We start from the raw sequence: 24,530 nt of genomic DNA on the forward strand, positions 1-24,530 counted from the left end.
TATATGTAGACCAGTTAGAGACTATTGCTTTTACAACTGAGATTAGAAAATATGAAAGAAAGAAGAAAAAAAAACAACCAAAAAACAGATGCGGCCTTATAGCCATACAGTTCGTTAGGACATTAATATTAACACACTTCCATTTTGAGATGAAAATAAGATAAGAAACAATTTCACAGAAGCTTCAGGTGATATACAGCAATGGGTCTCTGGTTATAACAAGACCTCGGTTGCCTGATTTCTGTACACAACATCTTTATATACATTATCGTGATCCCACAATCAATCTGGTTGATATTCATCCTTTTAAAACTGTTGTTCGTTTCCCCTATGATTTTTATGTTTAGTACTGTTTCGAAGGTGTTAAAATCAGCGAGTAGTCCGAGCTTCATCCTTTCACTGCCAGTTGGCACACCACCTCGTGTTTATGGCTGGCTGTCGCCTTGATTGGGTGATGCAGCTGTCCGTCAAATATCGGGCCCAATTGTCAAGCCTTGGCCTCCAACATCTCCAGGAATAGTTTGTGCATGGGGACTTTGCCCTGCATCTTGATGCTGTAGAAGTGCTGAACGGCCTTGGCGGCGGTCTGACGGAGCAGAGGCAGGGTCATTAGCAGCTTGCCCGCCCGCCGAGGGTCCTCCGCGTGTTGGGAGCCCTCAAAGTCCTGCAGAGCCTCATGGAGAGAATCCTGCAGCCTTTGCACCGCCTCGATATCCTCTATATGCATGGAATCTGGAGTGAGAGGGGTAGTGGAAAAGGAAGAGAGGAGGAAGGCAGGAGGGGAAAATATAGGCAGGAAGAATGGAAGGAAGGAAGGAAGAAAGACGTTTTATTTTCCCAATAGCACATTTTTAAGACTACACAGATATGTCCAAATTATAGTCACATTGTTTGCTTTGATGCTCAAAACCACTTCCACATTGCCAGTCCCTGTTTTGCCGCCAGGCTTTGTTCAAACTTATAGAGGTTTATTTTAAATTCTAGTAGAGATCCCAAGATTTCCAAAACTACCAATTATGTCCTGCAGAATTACAGGGAAACGTCTATAAAATGATCACACAAGACACAGAGATATTTGCTGTAAGCTGCAGCCATAAAACAATGGCATCTTGGGTTTGAATATTTCACTCATTATAAGTGTGATGTAGCTTCAGTGCTGCGGTATTGCAACCAGCAAATACAGAATATGTATGAAGTCTGAAGTTTCTTAAGGGGGTATTTGAGGGAAATAAGGATTGAAGTGGTTAACAAACCAAACATGAGAATCAAGACGACCGTTTTCTGTAACATCTACGACTGCTGTACAAGAAGACCTTCTGCAGTGGCGCTAGCTGGCTTTAAATCCCGCAGCCTGTCTTTGCAAATATGCAATTTCAGAGATAGGTTTTGTCTTGTTAGTGGTTAATGACGGTCCTTAAATAAATGCCTATGCATGGCCAGGACTCTAGGGAGAGAGAGAGAGAGACAGAGAGAGAGAGAGAGAGGAAGAGGGAGAGGTACTGTAGGGGTGTATAAATATACAGTGGGACAGGAAAAAGATTCATTTCTTTTGGTATCATGGACCACATACATCCCCCCTGCTAATGAATTCAGATGGCTGCATTACTAGGATATCGTTCAGCTGAATGATGGCGGCAGATGGCCTTCATTTCCATAAGAAAGAGCAGTTGGCCCCCTTATGTATAGGCTCTAAAATAAAACCAGTTGAGACTTATTAAAAACTGCTCTCTATGTATAAGTCTACAAGTTGGGGGGAAAAAAAATACGCTTGTCCTCCAAAGGACAGGCTGACTGAGAATACGGTATAATGGACAAGCACCTTGGCTTCCTTTCAGCTAATTTCATTACACAGACTCACAGTGATGTGAGTAACAATCAGCATTTACTAGCATTTGTGTTTAATATCCACCATCCACGGAATGATAGATGTACCGGAAATAATCATTTCCACAACAAGATGTCAATTGTGAGAGAACTGAATTTAAGGAATAGTTTGTGTGTGTGTGTTACTGAAACGAAGCCACACTAGATTGTTGGTTGATTGAAGTGATTGAGTGAATTAAATCTGTCTTTGCGTCTCCGAAGTTGCAGAGTGAAGTATGAACGTGTAAATGAGGCAGAAAAAAGGAAAAGTACAAGGCTAATTATGTTCCTAACTGACTGATTAAGTCTCTTTTACCAGTCGCCTTCTGTGTAAATTGCGTTTCTATCTTGGGAAATTAAGTAGGCTATGTGGACCGCACATGTGTTCCAGCACTCTTCATTTGAAACCTTCATGTTAATACTGATCTGATCCTCGTTTGGCTGTGCAAGCACGCGTGTGTGTGTGTGTCTGAAAAGAGAGAGAGAGAGAGGGAGAGGGAGGAAGAGAGGGGGAAAGAGTACTTTATAATACTTGTGTGTGAGTGTTTGTAGATGCCAGGGAGAGCGCGAACATTTTTTTGTATGTGTGTGTGGGTCCGTGTTCAAGGAGGTTAGGGGCGGAATGCAAAACTAACTTTGAAGAAACAATTTCCATGTAATCCGTCAGCAGCCTGGCGTCAATCCCGTCGATACTCCGCTAATTACAAAATCAATGGCCATGAATTTCCACAGCTGTCACACCCACAGGACCCCTGGAGCCGGAGCTCTGCGAGACAGTGTTCAAACGAGCCGAAGCTGCCCTCTCGCCCTCCCTGAGCCTCCCTCTCAACCGGTCCCTTCCTCTCTCACACTTCTCCCTTACCTTTCCAAACACTGTCGTCCCCCTCCCCACCCCCGCGCCCCTCTTGCCTGTTGATCCTTCCCTCTCTCCTCCCACTGCATCCCACTCTCCCGTGGAGAGTTTGTCATCTGAAGACTAAAGCTCTGGGCTCAGCATTTTTCATTTTTCAGTCAGGCAGGAGAAAAGACTCCTAACAGACATTGATTAGCAGGGGTGGGGGGGGGGGTGGGGGGGGGGGGTGGGGGGGGGGGACAGGCCCGGCCTCATGAAAAGCAAACTGTCGATACGAGCGCGGCATCTTCACATCGGAACAAACGAGGCCCGTCGCTCCCCAACGCTCATTCCACTCCACTTAACACATTTTATTGACAGCCCCTGTTTTCCTAATGAAATGCTAAATATATCTCCCTCGGCTGTGGCGCTCTGGCAGCTACTGTTATGGAGATGGAGAGAATGAGAGCGCAATGTGACAATCACACACATATGCGGGCATGCGTCTGTGCGTACACACACACACACACACGCAGAGACACACTCAAACATGTATGTGTGCACACAAATTAAAATGTAGATACACGAGCTTAAAGACATGCATGCACACGTGTTCACACGCACACACACACACACACACACACGCGCACGCACACACACACAGGGTATTTTATTAAATTGCCATGTTCCTGACCTTTTTGTCCCATCTTATCATGCACAAGTCATTGTAGAAGTGATTGGCTCAAAAGATAGACAATCACCTGACAATTTTTGAATTTACTTCTTTGTTTGTTTGAATTAAATGCCATATTTAACACTAACAAACCAATAATTCCTTGCAAACTGCAGCATAGCTACTCCAGTTTGTGAGGAAATTTAGACACAAAGTTTATGCTTAAACTTTTTTCTTGCTATTATACACTCACTGTCAAGTGTCCAAACCATTTATAGATGGTTGCTGTTAAATGATATGTGCCATGTGTTAGTTTTGGGCTCACCTATGTACATTAATAATTACATTTGCAACATTACCTGAGTTGGCAAGGGCAATGGCTTTGAGTGTGACAAACTCCTCCTTTTCCACGCGCAGCTTCTTGTAGCGTCGGACCAGAGGCAGGATGGCAACGTGCAGGTCCAGCAGGCCGGACAGCCTGGCTTGCTCCTCATCCACCACGTAGTCCTCTGCGTACACGATCTCCTCCTCGCAGGGCAGCGAGCGAAACACAATGCTCAGCACCAGGATCTCCATCCAGGCGCTCTGCAGTAGACTCATCTGGTCTGCCAGCGAGAGAGTGGAAAAACCTGCAGAATGAGGCAAAAAAACATATATTTCACTATTTTTGGCTGCTTTGCTGAGTTAAGATTTATTTTTTCTCTCCCCTCCAGATAGCTCAGGTATTTCTGGGTGCTGATACTGTACAAACATGACAAAACATGAGATCAAGTTGTCAAGCTCATTCCGCTGTCACAAACTGGCAGCCTTTAGGTTTCCATTTGCTCTAAAGGCTCTGTGCACTGTGACTCCAGGAAAGCTGCACTTGAAACAGAGGCCGACCGCTGTACGAGGCGGCTTAAAGGAAGGGTATAAATCAACCAAGTGCTAAGACCTTTGAAACATGACCCCTGGCTAGTTCAACCCTCATGTGTTAACAGTCAGCCGTTCTGCTACCCAGCAGAAACATCTGATCCACTCCCTAGTGAGGACAAATCAACAACAAAATCAGTAGGACTAAGTGTATTATTATTAGCATTAATGCAAACCACCTTTTAGGATTTTGCAGAAACTGCACTTCCTGAATGAGCTGCAATGAAAGCCACTTCTGTCTTGCTACCATTACTTCTGGTTTGCATCACTGTCTGCCAACATCTACTTATTATTTCAGTAAGAGAAGCAATTACTGGAATTATTATTATTATTATTATTATTATCATTATTATTATTGTTGTTGTTGTTGTTACGAGGTGACATATGGCAGGGGTTTTCAAAGTGTGCTCTAGGGACCACCAGGGGTCCTTGAGGGGCTTCCAGGGGGTCCTCAGCAAAATGGGGAATAGTTTCATTTCACTGTAATTTAATTCACTGGAAGTTGTTACAATGCAGAAAATATATGAGGGCTCATGTTAACATTTTCTTTGTTTTTTGGTTTAATCACACTGTGATTTATCATTGTTCAACAATGACATCTACAGAGTTTAACCCTTTGAAACCTGTGCAAATTCACTTGATTTCATTAAAAAAAACATGAAAAAAGCGATCAGCAAATTAGCAAAAAAAAAAAAAAAAGAGAACAAACAACCAACAACAACAATTATAATAATAATAAAGCAGAAAATGGTATTTTTAAAGGTCTGTGATGCTTGTGCTTAAATGCTTGTGAAAAGTGACTGCAAGCAAGCATTTAATACTGAACACAAGTATTGTGACGTAAGAGTCATATAAGTCAACTTGGGGTCAGGAACATGAAAAAGTTTGATAACCCTGATATATGGTTTCATTACCAGAAATATTTCGCTAATCCACCACAGTCGAGAAAAAAAATACAAAAAGGCAAATGTGTTTTTTTCCCCTATAACCCGTCCTCATCCTTTAGTCTGGTGTTCGACCTTCTGAACTCAGGGTAACAATACCTGCACCTTCTCCGTGACAGGTTGACCCATCAACTCTCTACACTAACATTCACACACACCACATCAAACAGACAGACTGCTGAAAGGACTTCAACCACTACAATACCTTTCACCTCTCGATGGTGAATAGGAAGGTGACTGGGGCTATTGACCAGGGCCTTGAACCCACCACTCTGCTTACTTAAATCTGAGGTTGCATGGATGGGAATGGGGCAGGTTGACTTAAAAGAGGCCCTCCCAATGGCTCTTATCAAGCAAATAGTGAAAACGATGGGGAGAGAGAGAGAGTGAGGGAGAGGGAGACAGACAGAGAGAGAGAGAGAGAGAGAGAGAGAGAGAGAGAGAGAGAGAGGGAGAGAGAGAGAAAAGAGTGCTGGGGGTGTCATTGATTAGTAGATTGTAATCAGTCCACCAAATGCGAAAGGGGATCGATCCAAGCCTCAGATCTGACAAACAGACAGTTGATGGAGGACATCTGGTACACGTTTAGTAGGGGGATGGGAGGGCTATTGGACCACACAATGTAGATACTGTAAGCTGCATCAGGAATTCATGAATCTACTCTCAATTTCTGCTAGAATCACATTTTGCAACATGTGCAAGAAAATTCTTTCCTATGTTGGTGGCTTTTACAATAATAACATCATCGACTATAAACCTTCGTATGGCACTTTTCTAGAAAAAGGAATATTTGCAGTCCAAAGTAAGTTAAAATTAATATGACTGTATGATTTCCCTAAGATTATTCATAACAGAGGAATGCATGAAAAATATGATTATTCATGCATATGAATGGCGGCTTCATATGCAATAAACTGAGCTTCTTGTAAGGTCTACCGGAGAAACAACATTTGCTCATTTGGCAATGTTTTCTTTTGCACGACATTGTTTTATACATGGTGTGAAAGAACACTCAACTATCTGTCACCAACTTCAACCAGCTCATTCTTTTCTTCATCATTCCTTTCTCTTTCCGCAGCCTGTTTTTTTTTTTTTTTTTTTTTTTTCTTTCCACTCGATTTACTGAAGTGATGGAGTGACTTCCTGGATCCCTGGGGGTTGCCCCAGAGCTTCAGGTGCGGCGCCCGGAGGTGGCTGAGTTAAGTGTCGCTGTGGAGGGTGATTCTCCCTGATGAAATATCAATATTTCACCCCACTGATTTACTGCCGTTTGACCAAACATGACACAATATCGAGCAAACTGGGGAATGTCTACATCTTCTGTCTCCCTTGTTTCCTTCCCTTGCAGTGGCAAAAAGCATGGGAAGAGACCAGGAATAACGCAGCTTTTCATTGCATTTAGAGCAACACAATTAATATCTTTGCAGAAACTCAGTGATTGAAAATGAAAAGTATATATATATATAAAAAAAAGATTTAATAATTTGCTGCGTTCTTCTTGCAATTTAATTCTGTATCTGGCACCCCGTCCAGCTGCTAATGTGGTATATCAATGCTTTTCACAAACGCTATACCAGTCTATTTCTATGATAAGGCACTGAAGCCTCAAAACACAAAGCAATGTGAGGTATTGTTTTTATCCCTGTGGAAGACAAAAAAAAAACCCTGTTCCAGCAATGCAACTGTACAGTACAGGTACAGATCAGATAAGTAATTGAATTCCTATTCAGTACATTCGAGTGACTGAGTAGTCGGCAGTGAAGCTTGAAGCTGTCATTGAGAGCTGGGTCTACAAGAGACAGCAGTTCACTCTCTATTCATTTAGTATCATTACAGGCCTCCTAAGAGCCCTAATGGGCCTAATAAAAAGACAGAGGTAATAATGAGACTAGAGGGCCCTATATGAGCAGGAGGAGTAGGAGGGGGAGAGTCAGGGGAGCAAGAGAACAAGGAAGAGAAAGTGTGTGTGTGTGTGTGAGGGAGAGATATGATGGTTGAGAGAGTCTGTGTATGTGAATGACAGAGAAACAGAGAAAAAAATATGAGAGAGGGACAAGGAGATGCTTTGAACGGAGCGAACATTACAGTGTGTCGCTGAATGCCTTTGCCTAGCATGTAAATGTAGACATGCAGCGGATGTGTCTGAGCCAGTGCGTGTTAGCAGTTGCACAAATTAGTGACCACCTCTGACCCTGACAACCCTTGCGGCAGTTCTTCTTCCCATTTCATGACAGTGTGTGTAAGTGTAACATCCAGCGAGTGGCTGCTGGCCGATGAGTTACAGCCGTCCACGCAAACATGTTGAACTCGGGCTGCCGTCACTCACGCACAAGGATAACATGTCTCCACACAGCTGTGGCACTAGCTGGTGGCCAAGTTTTGCTCACAGTGGCAAAATTTATTTACTTATATTAACAGCCAGTACATTTGCTTTTACAGTAAGAGAAACACTGTACATTGGAGACATACTACATCACAGAAAGTTGCAATGTGTCCTGCAGCTGTCACACATCCAGCTTTTCTGCACAAAATTAATATAAATATTAATAATATAAAAGGACTACACCAGGATTTCTAATGTCTGATGTTTGATATGTTGATTTCACAATATACATCAATCAAATCATAAATAATATCAAAATCCTTTGAATTTTAAATATGATTTTTTTGGTTACAACATCCACCTTAAGATGTTCTGCTTCTGCAGTTAATGAAGTCGTCGCCATTCATAAACCACAGAACTGATAATTGGCTGTGTAAAACAAAGTTTCCCAGGGGACTATTTTCCCTGGTGGAGGGACTGTTTCACTCCCAGTTTCAAGTCATGAAAACACAACAGTTCTGCTGCTTTTAGGAAAACTAAATTGGAGGATTTTTATTATGGTGATGGAATACTGGTGTGAAGAAGGTTTGAAGTTAATTTTCATACTGTAGTAGAATGAATGGAAACCAAAGTGAGGAAAAATGATATCAGAGTTCTTAAGTATGACTGCTTACTTAAAAAGATTAGCAGAAACGTGAATATATACATTTTTTCATACTGACAAAGAGCAACACAAACACTATCACACATTGCATGTTTCTTGCCAGGTCTCTGCATTTGGGCGTTGAAGGACTTTTACATTAATGGAGCGATTGGTGGTAATGACTCTTATTACCTCATCGTTAAAGCCATTTGCGCAGTGGGCTATGAGTGTAATGGTAGGAGTGGACTGTTAAACTGTAGGGACCCCTTTTGTCTTAATCGTCTCTTGGTGACATTCTGACCCGGTGGCCCAGGGTAAAACGTCCCCAGAGTGTCACTTCTGCATTTAATATCTATGTGCTCCCCTTGTCAGGTCTGGATTTAGATCTTCACAGCACACAAGATCAATAGGTAAAGACAGAATGTGGATTTTTTTTTTTCTTTTGAGACTGAAGTCCAAAAAATATGTATGCCTGTATTGCAAGATGTGATAGTATTTCCTTAATTTGTCCTCCTTTTCTCTCCCAGAAAAAGATATATTTGAAGTAAATAATAATAAAAAAAAAAAACAGACATCGACACACATCTACATTTTGAAGACACTGCATAAGAAAGAGGTCAGTTAGGTAAGTGGGCATCTGGGTCAGTGATGCTCCCTCTGTCCCTGTTTGCAGTGTAAACTCCAGAGAGGTGAGCCAGCACCCCTGCTTGCTTCCCCAGGGTCACTCCGCAGCCTAATCTCATAATCAGACTACGAAATTCCCCTGTGGATTTGGAGCTCCAATCTACTGAGATTTCCAGGGCAGGGCTAAGATCAACACACTGTCACCCACACCAAACTGCATTAATTAAGGAGTCAAAGGTAAATCTGACCACAGATCAGTGATTAGTGGTAACCTTGGGCAGGTCGGAGAGCTAACCAGCTGCCTAGAGTTGAACCAGCGGGGAAATGAGACAATAAAAGGAATTCAACAGGTAAAAAAGAACTTAAGTCCAATAGCTATATTATCAGCCACAGTGAAGATATTAATTTACAAAAAGAGGTAAATGCCATTCAGAAACTTCAAAGTGGAAAAAGTTTTTTCCTCAGAACAGGAGAGGGCCGAGAGTATTTGTATCAAACTATGGCTTTTTTGAAGGGTAAGATATTTTTTCTTTATTGGACAGTGACAGCAGAAATAGACGAGAAAGACAGCATAGAGTGTGGGGGTGACATGCAGCAAATGGCCTGAGTCAGAAATCGAAGCCGGGCTGTTGCAGTAACAATATGTGGCGCGTCTACAGCAACATATTGAATTGGCTGCCAGTGTCATTTTGGGCATTGGCATGTGTTCATTTGATCAATTAGATTCATTTCTTTTAGTGCTGCCTGTGTTCCCTTTAAACATATTTGGTTCAAAAGTGTTTTCTTCTTTAAAAAAAAAAATGTATAGACATGAAAAGAAAAAAGATCTAAGCATTTTTAAATAACAAGTTGTATTTAAGAATTCGTCAGCATGGACGGGAGAAATAAGTATTTCCCTAAATAAATCAATTTTACCACACAGGCTCTGTGTAGTCTCCTTAAGTAAGTAAGAGGATTGCCTTCTTTAAGTCTGGGATGGAAATGGAATACATTGACATAGGGGTGGATCCCACCCCCAGACTCTCCCACCCCACCCAGTCAAATCAAAGGTTTCAGCTGCTCTTTATTGATTAGATTTTAGAATATGGGACTAGCTTCTCCCTTAGGTGCAGATGAGTAGCAGATGTTAATTATCCTGTGTGTGTGTGTGCGTGTGTGTGTGTCTCCTTCTCTCTGTATGTGTATAAGCATATTTGTGTGCGCAACAATCAGTGTTCCACTTCAATATTCTCAGAGTGTGTGATTTCAGCAAATGTGGATCTACTTTCTTATTTCGCTAAAAGCGTGAGAGCTGTGATTTTTCCTCGCGTCCCTATCGTGTTTAGTTGTGCCTCTCTACCTGGGATATGCTTTGCCCAGCCGATGATGACCACCAGCTCGCGATCAGCCAAGTCACACAGCGTGGTCAGGGCCTTGATGTCCCCGTCGGGCATGGTGGGGTCAGGCATGGCATAGATCTTCTCTGGCTCCACCACCAGCAAATGGGAAACAATTTTCGTCACTGTAAGAGAGACATTAATGGAGGGTAGATGGAGGGACAAGGAAGCTTTTGTTACAATAAATCTCTCTGACAAAGTACGCTTTTAATCACTGAAAAATAATATCTATATAGCTGTGTGGAGCTGATGAGTAGCAATAGAGGAGGAAATGAAATCTTTTGGGCTTAAGGAACTTCACTTATACCAGCCAGCACACTATGCAGAAGACAGCTAAGGTCTGTCTGTGCTGAAGTGCCCTTGAGCAACACAAAAAACCTTAAAGTGCAGGACTCTACAAGAACAACTCAAAAAGATATATTATATACAAGCTTCTATTTGCACCATGCAAATTTGCTGCGATAAATTCTAAACAAAGCCTCTATACAGATGAACTCTACACAATGCTCTGTACAAATGAAGCGACTCTGCGGTACAAGCCAAGAGTGCAGCACTGGACTGAGACAGACAGACAGACAAACTTGAGTGACTCACATGGTTTTTTGGCAGGCGGGGGGATCGTGAGGCCAAGGTAGGCCCCATTCTCTGTGTCCAACCTCCGCTTGTACTTCTGTCGCCCCCCTCTCACCCGGTCCAGACGCACACCTGCAGAGTACCATCTTATTAATATCAGCAAAACAAAACACACTCAGGAATACTGCGAAGTAAAACTCGGTTACAGATGATTGACCACAATTAAATAGTAGAGAATAAAACAGAATAGTAAAGATATGGTTTAAAATACATCTGATTTCTTTAACAAAGTACATTTCATGCTATTACTATGACCATATTTATACACCACTAATTGGAGTGTTAGTACAACCTGTTCAGTGGTGCCTCTGACATTATTGGGAAACATAACATAATTCTCTGTTAAGGATTTCAGTACAATCTCATTCTGAATACAACTACAACTAACCAACTTTTACAGCACAGCACCTAATGTTTTTTTTTTTTTTTTTTTTTTTTTTTTGACAATAACATATTTCTAACTGGATATGTATAAACATAACCATTGTACACTAACAGTAACAAAGTACATTTTGAGCACTGTACTTAAGTACATTTTTTGAGTATCTGTACTTTACTTGTGTATTCGTCTTTTTTTTTTTTTTTTTTTTGGAAATGTTTAAGTTTTACTCCACCACATTTCAAAGACAAATATTCTACTTTTGACTCCACTTCATAAAAGCAGAAATACATCATCCAGCTCGGTGAAACAAGTGCAAACAAGACATCTTCATCTTTCAAAATAAAACGCATCCATTCCATTTTGCAACCAGTGTGCAAATGACTAACCCAGCGGTGGAAAGTACAGTTATGTAGCAGAGTGCTTCTACATGCAAGTCAGCGCATTCATTAGGTGGTTTCAGAGAGTTACGAGGTTCTGCAAATCGACTGTGAAAACAATATAGCAATGCACTGATATTAAAAAGAAAATGTACTTCTGAATATTTAAGTATGTTCATCAACGACTCCAGTACTACTTTCACTTGTAGTGGAGTAATATGTGTCAAGGAGTATCTATACTTCGACTCAAGTAATGGGATTGTGCACTTTGTTTACCACTGTATAGTAATCCCATTTAGAAGGCAAAGACCTTTTATTAAAGTGGTTAATTTATGGTCATATGCATATTCTGTAACTGGGACAGCTGAGTTTGATTCCTTCACTTTTAACCTTCTGACTGACGGGAGGGGCTGCTCGATACTTTCTCGTTAACTGTGGAAGAGTGTAAGTATCTAGTTAGTATACAAACATGAAATATCTGGGATTATCTTCAAAGCCATTTCAGGGGACACGGGCAGCATCAAATGCACTTCATGTGCGGGCGTCACACTCTCGTATTAAAAGTTGTTTGCGCAGAAAGGGAGAGTAAACAGATTTTACATGGTCAAGTGGAATTGAGTTGTGTGAGATTTCCCAGTGACTCATATAAATTCCTTTGATTCCCCTGGAAACAAAAGAATCCGATTAGGATGGTCTTTCAATTTCCTGACACCGACTATCCACTAACCTAATTACCCACCATGCCCAGAGGGAGCTCATTCTTCCCAGCAAACACAGTGAGATCATTTTATGCCTGGCAGATTGAAGCTAAATCGAGAGCCCCTCTCCTAACACAGCTTTCCATTTGTATGCCTTAAAGTAATCAATAAGGCTTGCAAATAGACTTCTTGTTCTTTGAACACATGTGGATGTGGTTTTAATTAGTCAGTTAGGCGGCTAGGAACTGGGTTTGGGATAGATGGAGCTTTAGTAGTTGTTTTTACTATTACTCTTGCTTAAAGTAAATTTGTAATTATTTATAGTGCTTCAAGGAAACTGTACACTGCACCCCGGATATTTAAATAAATTTAATACGTCCTCTCTGTTTAATGATACACACAGGCCTAATGTACAAGGGGATATGCAGGTAGTGAAGGCTTCCAAAACAATAAGCTTGTCACATACAAAAATACATTAAGCAGGTGTATCCCTTAAATCTACATAACATAGACTTGTCAACTTAAGTGACAGTGAATTGTTGCTCTTTTTGTCCCTGACATCTACAGCCATCCACAAATGCATACACGTGCATGAACACACAACACACACACACACACTGGCCTCCCTGCGGTGAGCTGCAGGGTCATGCGGCTGCGACAAGTGACAAGTGACCAAACAGCCGGAGTCAGAATTCCAAGATCCGCGGGGGCTGTTTGAACTGGAACATCCAACTGGTCCATAATTAATAGACGCTGACAAGAATTAAGAGCTCAGTGCTAACCAGTTTCAGTTTACAGCTTAGCAGCAAAGCTAGCAGCAGAGACCGGAGGGGACAAAGCGGAAAAACAGGATGAACAAGGGGGAAGAAAAAAAAGGCTTAAAACTGATACAGAATGGAGAGGAAAAGGAAAGAGAGAAAAAACACACACACATACACACACAAAGCTGCTGTTTTTGGCTGGATTTCTCTCTGTCTTTCTCATCCTCAGCAAAGAGAGTACGCATCTCCTGCCCCTGACAGCCCTCCCCGTCCCGGCCAGTGCCTGATCCAACCAGCGCAGGATTATCTCCTCCCCATGTGATACAGTCCAGTACTGAGAATCTGACCACAACAAGACAGCTGGATGAGGCCCTTGGACGGGAGGAGGGATGGGGAGTGGGGGAAGGGGGGGGTTCTGGGCTTGTGTCATCATCCCCACCACATTCCACACCTCTCAGGCCCAAACCGCAGTGCCCTATGTGCTTCAAGACAATGCCGCCCAGGCCAGAGCCTGCGTCCTGGTTGTGAGGGAGCCTTGAGTATGTCATGGGGGCCAGACGGGCAAGCAGATCATCTTAAAAGCATCCAGCTCCATTTTTTACGGTTGCAGGCCCCCTAAAGTGTGGCAGCTAAAATATGGATAGAGGGTGTGTGTGTTGTAAGCTCGGCAAGATCTATGCACATGACTGTTTTACTGCAGAGATGGGGCTGGGGCGCAAGGTTATTGGGTAACAGTCCCTCCTTGCTCTGGGCATGAGTATGTATATGTGTGTGTGTGTGTGTGTGTGTGTGTGTGTGTGTGTGTGTGTAAAAGATGAGGTGTGTTTGCGTAGAGCAAAAGTGGACCTTCAGGTCAATTGTGAGTGGTCCTCAGGCATACTGGCCCACTTCATCAAATAAAAACAAAAAAAATATGTCTGTCTCCAGTACAGCTCTTTTATTTTGAACTACCATTTCCCCAACACAGTCTAGAAACATTTGTTAAAAAGTATAAAAAAATGCAATACCAAAAAATAATTTTTTTACAACACAAAAGTAAGAAAAAGTAATAAAATAATTAAAAACACATCAATATTTTAAGTGTAAAAATAGATTTTACAAAATCCAAGAAAAAATGAAAAAACTGTAAAGCACTGAAATAGCTGCTGTAGCCCATGAAATTTGACATGAAAAAAAAAACATGTAATTTATGCTGCATTGGAAGGCTTGTTCATTAGATTAAGGTCTGCTGTCTGAAACAAAACAAAAAAAAATCCCTCTTCACTGTCCAAAATAGCAATCTTAAAAAAAAAAAAAGGAAATAAATAACTAAATAAGTAACTGACTAACTAACTAACGAACTACATAGCAAAACAGAGGGAATTTCATTTAACTTTCACAGGGTTCCCAGTGTAAGAGAGCATTGCTGATTACTGTACTTCATTTTGCACAATCACACTGAACGGCTTTCAATGAGCCAATGTGTGGACCGTGACTTAACGGCCGCGGATGAATGTGGATCCTGAGGACAGAACAGTTGAGAAGCACCGGCGTGGAGCAATCTTTAGGGCCACCTGACCCCCGGCTTCCCTTTCACATTCGATATCTGTATTGACCCGCTCTACCTTGAAGTGCATTCCCGGTGAAGTGCCTGTTTTTGCTTTGTGTGGCTGCCAGTGGGTGTCATGTGTTATTTTCTTTGTATGTGTGTGTTTTGCAGCGTACGTATCATGCTTGTGTGTGTGTGTGTGTGTGTGCGTGCGTGCGCATATGTGTGCGCGTGCATGGCTGTGTCTCGAACAACTATTTTGAGCGCCTCACCTGTCAGAGGCGCTTCTTTCTAGAGAATGTGTCAGAATGGGCTGGCTGGCTAACACTGCCAAAGGGAGATTAGGAGGACCCTATTTTAGCTGGGAAAAATCAGAGGGATGCAGCATATGCCCCCCCTTGTACATGGCCGCCGCTGGCCCCTTTCAAGGCATAGGGATCCTGCTTAACATCTAGCGGCCCGCGGATCGCTGTAAGCACCGGACAGCGTTTGTTTGATTGTGTGGAGTCTGTGTGGGATGGAGAGAAGGGAGGGAGGCCTGGTGAAAAATGGGCATGGGACGAGGAAGAGGGGGGTGGGGGGTGGGGACATCAAGATGGCGTTCCACCTGCTCTAACCCTCGATGGGCTGACAACACAAAGCTGCGGTTGTTCTCCCATGACAGTGCACACTGGCATCCTTCTCTTTATCATGTTTTACACTTTTCATAAATCTGAGCTACCGTGTCCAGAAGGGGGTATTACCGCATATTACAGAGCCACCCTGACCACAAATGTGCTGGTAATCGAAAACATCTGCACAGCTGGAGATGGCTGGGTCGATTCGGCGTCCCTGATGTATTGGCATGGCATGTGTTTAACGGGCTGCATGGTGTTCGCACACATTTGTGTGTTAGTGAGGGCGAAACAGAGAGAGAGAGAGAGACACCGAGAAAGTAAGGGAGAGAGAGCGAGAAAGAGAGAGGGGTGCCAGCAGGAAGCTTGTTCCTCAGGGTGCTATTCCATGTCACTTGTCAGGGGTGATATACATTTGGCGTGTGTGTACATGAGAATGTGAGTGTGTGTTGTGTGGCGAGTGTGTGTGTGTGTGTGTAGTCAGAGTGGGTTGTAAAGGGGTCAACACCTCGCTAAATCCCCTTCTTCAGAGGAACACGTGTTAGCCTCCGTGTCTGATCTATCACCTGCCAGACAGTGAGGACAGGCCAACCCAGACCCTCCGGGTGGGCGCAGAGTCTGCCTGCTACTTTGACGCCCTTAAAAGCACACAAGGCCCCATACATGCGCTGATGTATAAACAGACTTGTGGTACAACAAGGGGAAAAAAACGCAAGTGCCAAGGGCTCACATAGCATTCTGTCCTTACAGTTCATCCCCCTTGAGTATACAGATGTGGGTTGAGCAATGGGGAAATAAACTTGTAGACAAAACATAAGCTGTCTTTTTTTTTGTTGTTGTTTAAACGGGCAAGACTATCGGCGGGGATACAGTACAGACTTTTGCTATATCTTTATTTTGATGATGTAATCTGGGCGTATAGATTGGCTTCTGATCTAAGCCTATTGATTGGGAAGGGACCTGACAGTCTGTGATATTGGATATGGCTTTACTAATCTTTTGTGTATGTGGCTCGAGGAAAATAAGGCTGTAATGTTACCCCGCTAACCACGTTCGCTCAGGAAAGACTGCTGATTCCTATCTGTGGTTGGGCCGAGTGCGAGACAGCGGTGTAGGTTGCCAAAATAGTCTGGCCACTTGCATTCATCCACCACATTACAGCGGTGTCAGAAACTCCCCCCCGCAGCCCCCAGAACAGAATACACCACAGAAACACTGGGATAGGTGGATACCAAAATTAGCTGGCATTAACTTCAGAATAAACATTTGAGCTAGAGTGAAAGAAATCTAACGTTGTTCCAGCTTCACTGATCTGACCTTTAAGTATATCATTTAATAGTTCTAAATATAGTTTTCATTATTTTAGATTTTTAGTGCTGATATTCTAGTAATTTTCCTGTGATTTATTTATTCTATTAATACAGGGTGACCCAAAAAAAAAAAAAACGGGAATTTTTGAAGTGCGTATTGGCAGACATAAGCAAGTGGCAGCACAATTTTTAAAAAACGAAAATTCCATCATTGTTTCTTAAATGGCATGTTTTCAGGTTTCAATTACTATGAATAAAATATTTTTCTTCCATGACTCTTGGTTTTATTGGATTGTTAAAAAGTTCCTGTTTTTTTGGGTCACCCTGTATTTATTTTATTTTATTTTATTTTATTTTATGCATTTTTTGCTGGTGTTTCTGTGTTTTGCCATTTGGCTGATCACCTGTTTTCCCCGTGTTTTTGACAGAGATGAAAGTTTCAAAGGGCTAACCTGTTAAGCTGTCACACCTGAACACTGACAAATCCTGTTGAGATTAAACTAGAAAGAAGAAAATGTTTAAGTGATTCCTCAGACATTTTCTACACTGTGAGAGTTTCTAAGGAAATAGTAGTTAAATTAAAGGACTCCACATTTTGCTGAGGACCCCCTGGAAGCCACTAAAAGACCCCCTACAAGACCCCCACTGTTCTAACTATTTAGTTAAAAAAAATGAATTACATGAAAGAAAATCAGTATCTGCAACAGTTTACCTACAGAACAGTAGCACATACCTTTTATCATGTTAATCTCTTAACATAATCATATGATTGATGGATAACCTATGGAGAAACCCAAATTTGGTTCAGTGTTTTTTTTCCCCACATTAAAGCCCATACAATAATGCTATGAGGTATTAGCACAGCCATTAGCTATGGGCACCGAGTGCTGGCAAAAGGGAGTGACACCATACCTTCTGCAAGTTATAATTACGTGAGAGTTTTTCCATTGAGCTTGTGACCTTTTATCAGACTCAGCCAGACATTTGAGGGGCCAATGAGCGAGGCTGGTTTTATCAGAGAACCGCCCACTGCCTCCCACCCAGATCCAGGCACTGTGCCGCAGCAAGGCAATAAAGCCTGATTTGGAAAGGAGCCTGTCATCCACGGTGTTTTTCAGTTTCATATGAGTTTGCTCTTATATGAGATGAATTATGAATTAAACACATACATTCTTACATTACATGCACTCACTCATCCACACTAGAGGATGCACACATCAGATGTGCAACAGCAATCAGGCAGTCCTAATATACATCAGACGCCTTCCCTTGCTTAAGAGTCCATGTGGGATAACTTCACACTCCCTCATCAATAGCCTGATTGTATCTACTCACTCATTGTACCCGTCCCATTCCCAGATGAACTGTGCTTTTGGATTTTTTTTGTACTTCCATGCCTCTCCAAGCTCAACCACAGCCACCCAAATGGACTCTGTAAGGCCCGAGGTGGGAACTGAGGGTGGTCAGATGATTAGTGCCGGGTGTTACGGGGGCGGGGGGGCAGGCTGCCCCACCACCAATGGCACTAGTCTAACCCTGGCAGCTGGCACTTTATAATTCAGGATGACATGCTCAGAAAAGAACTAGGAACTAGGCTCCTGCTGGAAATATTAGATACATGTAGAAAGACTGATGGCATAAGCTCTATCAGCACCTTCTATAGTGTAATGCATTTCATATGATATTGTTGTACTGTAGCAACTACAAACAGGCCTGTTGGCTGTCTGCAAGGAAGGTTGGTGAGCCATGGAAAAGGAAAGCCTTAAAGAAATAAATAGCAGGGTATTCAATACATGCAAGACAGAAAAATGTGCAGTGCTGAGGAGTATTTTTTCACTACAAGAAATTAAACTTGTAGTTTGCTGGTAATTCAATTGCAATTCAGAAAGTTAACTTAATATTTTGGCTTTTTACATCATGTTTTTGCCTTTTAATGTCATTAATTAGTGAGACTCCTTTCATTTTCCAAGTACTATTTATTTATTTTACTTATTTATAGGTAGAGAAGTAAGTCATCAAGGGTAATCAAGGCGACACTTTTTGCAGATACATTTTGTTAGCATTTTCTATTTCACTGCCAATTTGGTCCTTTATTACAATGTAATCTGAACTACTTTTTCTAAGTGGCTTTAGTTATGCTGCTATATTTCAACTTCTCCCAGTGTGAAGTAATTGTCAACTTAGAAAACTATGCTTTCAAAGTGACTTCCCTGAGGATTCTGTGCCTGTCTGTACACCAATAATCACACAGATGATCATAAATTTGAATAAAATATCAAGTTTCCATAATAAATAAATTATCCTATAATTTACCAATGCCGAAATTATCTTTTCCATTTTCAATGCGTTCCCATTTTCATTTATCCAGTCAATATGTTGTTGTTAGTTATGTCTTCTTGTTGTCTCAAGACCCGACTGCCTTATATATATCTCCTGCATTCATCTTTCAGTATGTGATTATTCCTTTTCCATGACCAGCCCTCGGCCACTTGTTCTACAGTGATCTCATTACGTGAAGTAGAGCAGGCCTCGATCCCCCACTGATACCATGATCAAAGCCCCCCCAAGTCTGCGAGAGGCCAAGGCACAGTGCTGTGCTGCGATTAAATGTCCTTTTTCCTTTTAATTGTATGCTGTCACTTCCAGGGAATCACCTACCGCGCAACTCGTGGCGGCGGCTCTGATGCTGCGTCTCGAGAGCGGTGGGCAGTGGAGGCTATGGAATCTGTCCACACCGCCGGCTTAGCACGGCCTGCTGCAGACAATGCACAACCTTTTTTTCCTCTAATAGTTGCAGCTTTATATTGCAACATTATCTGTTTTGGCTGCAGGTCGAAGCATTGGTGTGAGATGTCTGGGATAGGATGAAGACATTAGACTGCTGAGAAAATGCTAGGCGCATAAACAGGGTTGCTATGGCAATACAGTGGACGACCCTTCATTATGAGACTGACAAACAGCCCTACATCACGAAAGGTGAGTTATATTAGTGGGTGTCTACTAAGACCCTGACATCCAAGCTTAGGTTACCGGAGCAGACTGCACTTAACTGCTGTTGCCTTCTGTCATGAGACGCGTTTAGCTCTGGCAGAGCACAATGAAACTGGTTCTATGTCTGTGGTTTTTTGCAAACTTATCACTGTTGCATCTCCAGGCCAAGCCCATAAACAAATTCTTTAAATGTTCTTTTTTATATTAGGACATTTATTATACAATAAATATGGCTGGCAGTTGGTTGAACTCCAGTATTGGGACAACTTTTGCTCAGGGTGTATATAAGTATCAAAGCATTATACTTAATGATTTTTAAGACCTTTTCAGGGTAAATTTTTAACATGATTTAATACTTTTTTTTTTCCTACTCAAATGAGCACTGCAGCAAATGTGAAGGTAAGAACTGTAGATTTGGTCTTATGTTGGGGTCAGTTTTAGGTAGGAATATGGTCGCTTACTGACTAGATAATTGTAATTCTCCTTCAGCTGCTGCCTCTGGAATTAATCTAACCAGGACTATTATTTTTATATAAATGCAAAACTTTGGATAGCAAAGTCCTAGGATTTTTGTAGACTTCTCTCTACAGGTGCTAAAGAATGATCTGGTTTCTTGTGTGCATGTAAAAGTATTATATATGAGTAAGTATAAAATGAGTTATATTAATGTACAACAGGCTTTCCTAAGTGCAGCATGTGAGTATAGAGGTTTAAAATTTTGCAACATCAGAAATGTTTACTTTCATGTGGACGGGCTTGACAAATATTTACAAAAGGACATTAGAAGATGGATAAATTAAATATGATAAAAAGTTCATGTGGAAATTAAGACCTCATAAATTACATTTAAGGCCTAATATTTATAAAACTGAATTTAAGAAATGCTAAGGTTTTTGTAAGGACCTGCTGTTGTTGACATGTTGCGACAGTATCCTTAATGTGCCATGGATCTTCATATGTCTTTTAAAGTGGTTCTTAAAGTTAATCATACAAATATCAAAGAAAAAAAAGAAGAAAAGAAAAGCCACCTCCTCCTTTGGAAAAAAAAAAAAAAAATCTATTGGCTAGATTTTCCCTCTGTACTCCCAAAGGTCTCTCAGTGGAGGAGAAACAACACATGCAGGAAGTGAGGTGGGATGTTCGGAAAGCATTTAGTGGATCAATACGCCGGGCAGGAGAGAGGGAGAGGGAGGGGGACGGAGAGAGAAAGGGAGAGTCAAAGGGAGGGGGGGTTGGAGGGGGGCGCGGGATGGAGAGAGAGAGAGAGAGAGAGAGGGAGAGAGAGAGAGAGCCCATGGGAGGGAAGTCTTAAGGGAACGGCTTGTGCTTTTCAAGAGTACTGTTACACTTCTCTCCTCAGTCCGACTTGGTAGGAAGGACCAGCTCAGCAGGTTTGCCCTGGTCTGAGCTGAGTGGTCAGCAGGCTGTGGAGAGCTGGAGAGCTAGGCCTTGTGGGTGATGTCACCGGTGTCTCCCCGAGGCCACGGCCACTGCTCCTGTCTGAGCACTGCTGACCCCCTCCACATGTACTCTAAATCCTTAGAAAAATTCTGTGTTTAGGCTATTAACCTTTTATAGGGCAAGTGACTATTTTTGGTAATTTCAGAAATGTTACATATCAGGCCCATCCCCTGTCTCAGTTGGTTCAATAATCATTTGGTCTTCACCCAGCCAATCAGCAAAGATCGCTCTACATCCCAGGTCACATGATTGTGGCATTTGACCAATCTCATTGGCTTTGATTTTCTATTACAAAATGAAAATTTTAGAAAAATTTTATAGAAGTAATAAAGTCCTGTCATGTTCTCTAATAACAGTCTAGGGTTGTTTTTTTGAATTTCAAAGTATTTCAATGAGTGCCCTATAAAGGGTTAACTAATTATTTATTTATGTTTTTTCCTCGAAAAATATTTAATAAACTACTGAGGATGGCTTGAAAATATTTCTCAATTTGATCATACGTGTCAAGTGCGCTGTAACTTTGTGCAGTGCAACACTGTGCACTGTGATGTTAGCCACCGTTTTGCACTGTAACATTGTGCAGGTAGCATTCACTGTAACATTACCACTGTGTGTAACTTTAGCCAACATTGTGCTAACATTAGCCACAGTAACTGAACTTATTAGCATAGGTCCAGTGTGTGTGAGGTCATAGCTTTGATTTGAACATATGTTGGCGGGAGATTCTTTCTTAATATATAAGTTTAAGTCCACAGCACTCGCCAGGCTGCCTCTGCGTAACACTGTGCAGTGTTCTGGTGAACGGCCAGCATTTGTCTGCTGTCAACACTGGACAGCATTTTAACATCACCAAAACATCACCACTCAGCTGCAACAGTTAAACGCCAATTTGAATCTTGTTGCATAGAAAACACGGATAGTCTCCACTCATTTGGGATGTCACAAATTGTGCTCGTACGTGCACAGCACCAGATTTCAGGGAGGTAAGGACAAGCATCTCCCCGTCAGTGGGGGAATGAGAAGACGTTGCTGCAGTGGCAAATTTGGCACCAACAGCAATCTATAAGGTCAAAGTCAAGCTTCCAAGACTATTAAACACAAAGAAAACCTGTTTTTGAGTGAACTTCAGGTTTAAGACAAAAGCTGAAATGATGTCAAATCAACACAGATTTGCCAGAAGTTGTTAGAAATCTACTGAGTTTATTATTTCTATATGTACAAGCAAATCTGTTATACATTTTATCACTGTTGCCTTATATCTCCAAAATGGCAGCTTCTCAGGAAATTTTGTTTTTTTGCTTCACCATCATGCTTTTTTGAGCTCATCTATTGAGTTTCAAAGGGTTTCATGAGGTTCACAGTATTTTCTCGACCCACAGAGAAGCCCGTACTGATCCCTCAACAGCATTTTCACATGACAACACAAATGTGTTGTCTTCATCGTCATCCTACTTTTATCATGTTATCAAGTAACACATGATGTTCCGAGCAGTTGGAGTAGGTGTCACCCAGCTAAGCTCCACAGAGTCGGATGTCCATTCCCCGTGTTTGAAACCTCACACATTAAGTCTGCAGCTGAAAGGTAATGAAAGGAGCAAAATGCAAACAAAGGATCAGGTGAGAAAACGAGCACTCACCCTCTTTCAGCATGCCAACTTTGAGGCATTTCATGAAGCGGCAGGCCTGGCAAGACTTGCGTCTCCTTTTGGTGATCTCGCATTCATTGGTGGCCGGACAGCTGTACTCAATATTCCCTGTAGGAGATTAGGCGGGAAAAAAATCGGAATTAATTGTGAGTGCATGTAAAAAAATTGTGAGAAATTCTGTAATATTTTGTATATAATATAACACAAAATAAAAATTAGCTTGTCTGGATGGCTTTACGTAATTGAAATTGTAAACAACAGATACAAAGACACACACACACACACACACACACACACACACCTGTCCCAAGGTGACCCCATGTGACACTCTCAAGAGAGGAGGTTTAGTGGCATTTTGATGGACATGTAAAAAGCACCTCCCTGCCCCAGCCGTCCCACCCCCACTTTGATTCACAGATAAATTAGCTTCATTAATGCAGAGCGTCTCTCCGCGAGGCTCACCGCGACCTCTTCTAACCCATCCTTCTTACCTAAAGGATGATGGGAAAGCTGCCCTCCCTCCACCGCACGAGGGCTGCGAGACGGACGCACAGCCGACCACGAGCTGCTGTTGGAGTTGCCGGTCTAAGGCCCCATATCATGTAGCAAAGCACGATGTTTATTCAAGTCCATCTCGACAGTTGTTGGCTCACTATGAGAAATATTTCCTATGCAACATAATCATTCCGTTCCAAAAGCAGCCAGAAACGCAGACATATTGTATCTGCTACCATGTAACTGTTTTTTTTTTTTTTTTTTGTTACTTTTTTGCTCAATAGATTCCGGTGATATATATATATATTTTTTTTGCCCCGGATCATTATGCCCCCCTGGAAAAAGAAGTTGACGTGGACCTCGAGAATCCAATGACAAACTCTCTCCCAAGTATCCAAATCCCTTGATTGAATGTTTAAACAATGTCCCGTAAGTCCAAAGATGTATTAATGGTACCTAAAAAACTAAAAACAGCAAACCAGTGTTGTCTGTTGCAGATCTGCCAGAGCCCCCCCCCCTCCTCCTCCTCCACCCCCTGTTGGTCAAGGAGAAGGTGCCAACATTTGTCAGGATCCCTGGCATCAATGGTGCCAGCAGGGTCACATGCGCAGTGAGGGGCCCGTGGCATCATGCCAGGACGTTGGCAGAGGTGGCTGCGGGTCTTAGATGGGTAAAGTCGTTTAAACTGAGAGGTGTTAGCAGAGGGAGAATTACAGCACGCGAGAGAAAGCACAACTCGGGTATAGTATAGGCTTTCCTACATCTCCTGTTTTGTTTTTTTAACATATTATTTTTACGCAAAGCAATATGTTTTGCTCCTGCACATTTAAATCCACGCAGCTCAATGCAAATAAGTCATAAATTCACCAGTTAATGAATTAATAGGAGGTCAGATTCACTTCATATTTTTTTCAGTGTTGTAATAAAACACGTTTTCAAACATGAATTGCAACAAATTACACTTTAAAAGAAAAATCTTGTAATCTTGTAAAATCTTTTTTCATGTAAATATAGAGTTAAGCTGTGGTTATAGCTATTTAAATTCACTCAGATACACTTACTTCTTTTTGAATAAGGTAAGTTCTCAAACATAAATTCCATCAAAATAACAGCAACGGTTCACTTTATATTTTCTCAGTTTTGAAATAAAACATTTTTTCAGATATGAATTGTATCAAATTACATTTGTTTTTTAAATCTTTCTCCAACTTTTCATATAAATAAAGACTTAAGCTGGGTTATATCTATTTAAATTGACTCAAATGCTCTTACTGTTTTTTTTTTTTTTTTTAAATAAAGTGTGCTCTCAAACATGAATCGTATCAAAATAACAGCAACGGTTGCGTGTGTGTATGTCTGGACGTGAGGGTATGGGGTGGGTGGTGTGTGTGTGTGTGTGTGTGTGTGGTGTGTGTGTGTGTGTGTGTGTGTGTGTGTGTGGGTA

General features: G+C 41.8%; 1 protein-coding gene across 1 annotated transcript; it reads right to left on the reverse strand.

Moving 5' to 3' along the window:
- Positions 1-487: 487 nt before the first annotated feature.
- On the reverse strand, positions 488-23,073 carry esrrgb (estrogen-related receptor gamma b). Its single transcript, XM_030046825.1, has 6 exons — positions 23,070-23,073; positions 22,583-22,699; positions 10,785-10,895; positions 10,154-10,315; positions 3,728-3,997; positions 488-732 (listed from the first exon to the last, which is right to left on the reverse strand). The coding sequence occupies exons 1-6, from the start codon at positions 23,071-23,073 to the stop codon at positions 488-490; spliced, it is 909 nt and encodes a 302-aa protein (XP_029902685.1).
- Positions 23,074-24,530: the final 1,457 nt, after the last annotated feature.

The sequence above is a fragment of the Myripristis murdjan genome, chromosome 24 (genome assembly GCF_902150065.1).
Source record: "Myripristis murdjan chromosome 24, fMyrMur1.1, whole genome shotgun sequence".
NCBI lineage: Eukaryota > Metazoa > Chordata > Actinopteri > Holocentriformes > Holocentridae > Myripristis > Myripristis murdjan.

What these genes read in the sequence shown, in the direction of transcription:
- esrrgb (XM_030046825.1), bottom strand. An exon ending in CCCGCCTGCCAAAAAACCAT is followed by an intron (nt 10,316 to 10,784) that starts GTGAGTCACTCA and finishes TCTCTCTTACAG; the next exon opens with TGACGAAAATTGTTTCCCAT. An exon ending in CATTGCCCTTGCCAACTCAG is followed by an intron (nt 733 to 3,727) that starts GTAATGTTGCAA and finishes CTCTCACTCCAG; the next exon opens with ATTCCATGCATATAGAGGAT.